This window comes from Perca fluviatilis, chromosome 4 (genome assembly GCF_010015445.1).
Source record: "Perca fluviatilis chromosome 4, GENO_Pfluv_1.0, whole genome shotgun sequence".
Classification (NCBI taxonomy): domain Eukaryota; kingdom Metazoa; phylum Chordata; class Actinopteri; order Perciformes; family Percidae; genus Perca; species Perca fluviatilis.
This window is the reverse complement of record NC_053115.1, coordinates 12825516-12829023: the sequence shown is the minus strand read 5'-3', so window position 1 is coordinate 12829023 and position 3508 is coordinate 12825516. Positions and strand designations below refer to the sequence as shown.

The 3508-nt window shown below is 45.5% G+C and overlaps 1 protein-coding gene across 1 annotated transcript in view; it reads right to left on the bottom strand.

Annotated features, from left to right (window-relative positions):
• Positions 1-3508, bottom strand: part of kif21b (kinesin family member 21B) — an 82420-nt gene extending 78912 nt beyond the window's left edge. The window contains exon 1 of the mRNA XM_039796317.1: positions 3122-3508. Within this exon, the coding sequence (XP_039652251.1) occupies positions 3122-3162 (41 nt within the window). The 5' untranslated portion in view covers positions 3163-3508. The remainder of the gene's footprint in view (positions 1-3121) is intronic.

Here is a 3508-nt window from a genome sequence, read left to right as displayed (position 1 = left end):
TCTGGGGCGAATGAAGCACTCAACGTAACATCAACGAGAGGAGGAGGCAACCACGAGGTGAAGTAAAACCACGCGTATGTCTGTGTGAATATGATTGTGAGTGTGTGTGGGGGTTCAAATGGGTGAGACTCAGGAAATGCATGGGGTCTTCTCATTCTTATAGCCTGTTTGAATCAGACTAAGCTGTTCTGTTAAGTGAATGCAGCTGTATAAAGATGAAACAGCCAGCCAGAAGCAATCTAACAACGGCCACTTAGTCAGGAGTTACATTACATGCATCCCGTCATGTTTGACTTGACTGCAACCCAGAACCATTTACTTGTTAGTGAGTGAGTGTGTGTGTGTGTGTGTGTGTGTGTGTGTGTGTGTGTGTGTGTGTGTGTGTGTGTGTGTGTGTGTGTGTGTGTGTGTGTGTGTGTGTGTGTGTGTGTGTGTGTGTGTGTGTGTGTGTGCGTGCGTGCGTCTGTCATATCCACATCCATTTCTGAGGCAGTCAGGTTTGAATGCAGGATTGTAGGTCATGTCACTCGCTATATGGCCATTGTTTAGGGAAGGCAGTGCAGACATTTAGGAAATGGATGCCGGCGATTCAGACTGTGTGTGTGTGTGTGTGTGTGTGTGTGTGTGTGTGTGTGTGTGTGTGTGTGTGTGTGTGTGTGTGTGTGGTGTGTGTGTGTGTGTGTGTTGGTTGGCCCTCAAGACAACCTCATTGCCCTTCAAATCCATACTCACACTCACACTCACACTCTCTCTCACACACACACACACACACACACACACACAAACAGAGTCCTAAGCTTTACGCAGTCTGCCTGAGGGCTGCACAACAACATGGGAGCAATTAAACACCATCCTCTCTTATCAGCAGCCGACTTTCTCAGGGAGAAAAATAAAAGATGTTTGGCGGTCATTGGGAAAACCATCGCTTATAAGGCAGGAAGTTATCCTTCTCCGTGTGTTTATGTGCGGGCTTCCCATTTCCTGTCAAACACACAGAGGCTTTCGGTGGCACTCGCAGGGCATGTAAATACACACACACAGATCCCACATGATGAAAAGGAGCAGAGCTAGCTCACCCACGAGGGCAGTCATGTAATTACACAAACTCAATGGGAAGTTTGCGCTAATAAAACTGATTAAAATGTACTGCTGCGATTATAATGCCCCCCCGTGTTGATTTGACCCTCTTTTGCCGAGTTTGACAATATGCTTATCACACACTGATGATCATGTCAATATTGCATCACCAAAAAAGATGAGGTCAGCTTAACAAACAGAAGTACGTACGTTAGAGCTGGGCAATATATCGATATTATATCGATACCGTGATATGAGACTAGATATCGTCTTAGATAGGATATCGTAATGTCGTAATATGGTATAAGTGTTGTCTTTTCCTGGTTTTAAAGGCTGCATTACAGTAAAGTGATGTCATTTTCTGAACTTGTGAACTGTAACAGTTCAATTATTTGCCTTTACCCACTTAGTCATTATATCCACATTACTGATGATTATTTATCAAAAATCTCATTGTGTAAATATTTCATGAAAGCACCAATAGTCAACAACTACAATATCGTTGCGGTATCGATATCGAGGTATTTCGTCAAAAATATCGTGATATTTGATTATCTCCATATCGCCGCGCCCTGACGTATGTGTGGTGCGTGAGATCTGTCACCTCCATTCAGTTACACTTAGCTACACAACAAGCCGCTGCTCTCCACACTTTAATCAATAACTTCAGTTGAGCAGCAGCCACCAGCTGTCTCAGTAGCTTCTCCTTTCACCTTTTCTCTTTGCTTTTTTGTCACCCACCCAACTTCCTGTTACAGTTGCCTGTGAACAAGCACAAAAGGAGAGTCACTCAACGGCTGATTGACAAGTGACTCTGAAACCTCCCCTGGGGAAATGGGGCCATCGGTTGTAAGGTTCATCTTAAAAGGCTGCTCTACTGGACCAACCCCCATCCTCAACCCCCCACTAGGTTCAATCAATGGTTCCCAAACTGGGGTCGGAGGATCTCAAATGAGTCCATGGTGAAGAATAGTTACATTTAGCTATTACTTTGTTGCAGTTGCTTAACTAACTAAATAACTAACTTAATTAACAACGGGATCAATAAAGTATGTCTTAATCTTTACATTTGCACAATAAGAGAGGGTGTAGGGATGTCTGTTTTCTTTAATCTTCTCACAAAGGACTCTTAGTATGACCAAGTGGGATTTATTAGCTGATGTGACCGACTCTGGGAGGGTCTGAGTTAAAAGGACAGTCTGTCAGACCACCGCCTCAGCCCCACACACTGCAAAATGAGCATGATTACCGACGCAGCCCCAATCACACTCAAGTCATGCCTTCCAGTTTTAGAGGCTACCCGGTGCCAGCACATGCACATTCATGTGATCTCCCTCAATCTGCATTTAGTCTTGGCACATACAATTGATGGGCTGCTAATATCTCCTGATACAAATCCTAAAGCTGCTCTGCTGCCCGAGCTTTTGGTTGCATTTCCAACAAAGGCAGTAAATGACACAGCTCTGAAGGAGAGCATGTCTTTGTGCTCGATTTTTTTTTTTTTAAACAGCACAAGCTCCTGCTTTCCAAACCTAGTTGTGAAGCTAACTCAGCCATACACATGCGAGGTGCTCAACAGACTCAGTTATGATAAGGTGAGACTGCAGGTAGACTTTGCCTGTGAGAATAATAAATCAAATTGGTTTGAGGAGAAACGCCCATTCTCCTCCCTGCACCTGGCTGCAGCTGTCCTTGTCACTTCACCCAATGTTAAATCATGAATGCAAGCTGCTGCCTCACATAAAACAAACCAATGCTGGAGAACGTATGCCCTCCAACATGTCATATGGAGATAAAGTGGTGCTGGACACATGCTTTGCATTATCAGTAGCCTACTGTGCAGCAACACCAATGTATTGTAAAACAAGGTGTAATGCTCTTTTTTTTTAGTAACTGTCCCTACAATGAGCAGAGACAGTAAAGTAGTGTTAAGTAGGGAAATAAGACTATAGGTGTGCAGGATGCATTTAAGTGATTGCCAGGAGGCACAGACACAATGTGGTCTGCTCGGCAGATTTCCAGCAGACGGACGTCGGAGGCTTACCTCAATGCTACCTTCACACAGCAGTCGCCCTGGTTCGCCATTGTCTCTTTTAAGGTTCACCGATGGGATGTGGAGTATTTCGGCTATGTTCGGTTTTCAGTGTGTGTAACCCGCGCGGGGCGTCTCAGGTCAGCGGGAGCAGCCGTCAAGACCTGCCGGCGGTGGGCTGCCTCATCGGGACTCCTCCTGTCTTCTTCTCCTCCGCTGTGGCGGTCATTGCTGGCTCACTGGTGTTTGTCACATCGCAGAGTTTAACCCGCTGTTTTTTTTCTTTCCGTGGTCTGTCTCAGTCGCTACATCCTGTTTAAAGTGCGTACGAGCGAAGCAGTTGAGCGCTCACCAGAAACCACACCGCTTCTCTGAGAGAGACGCGAATCGCGATCACGT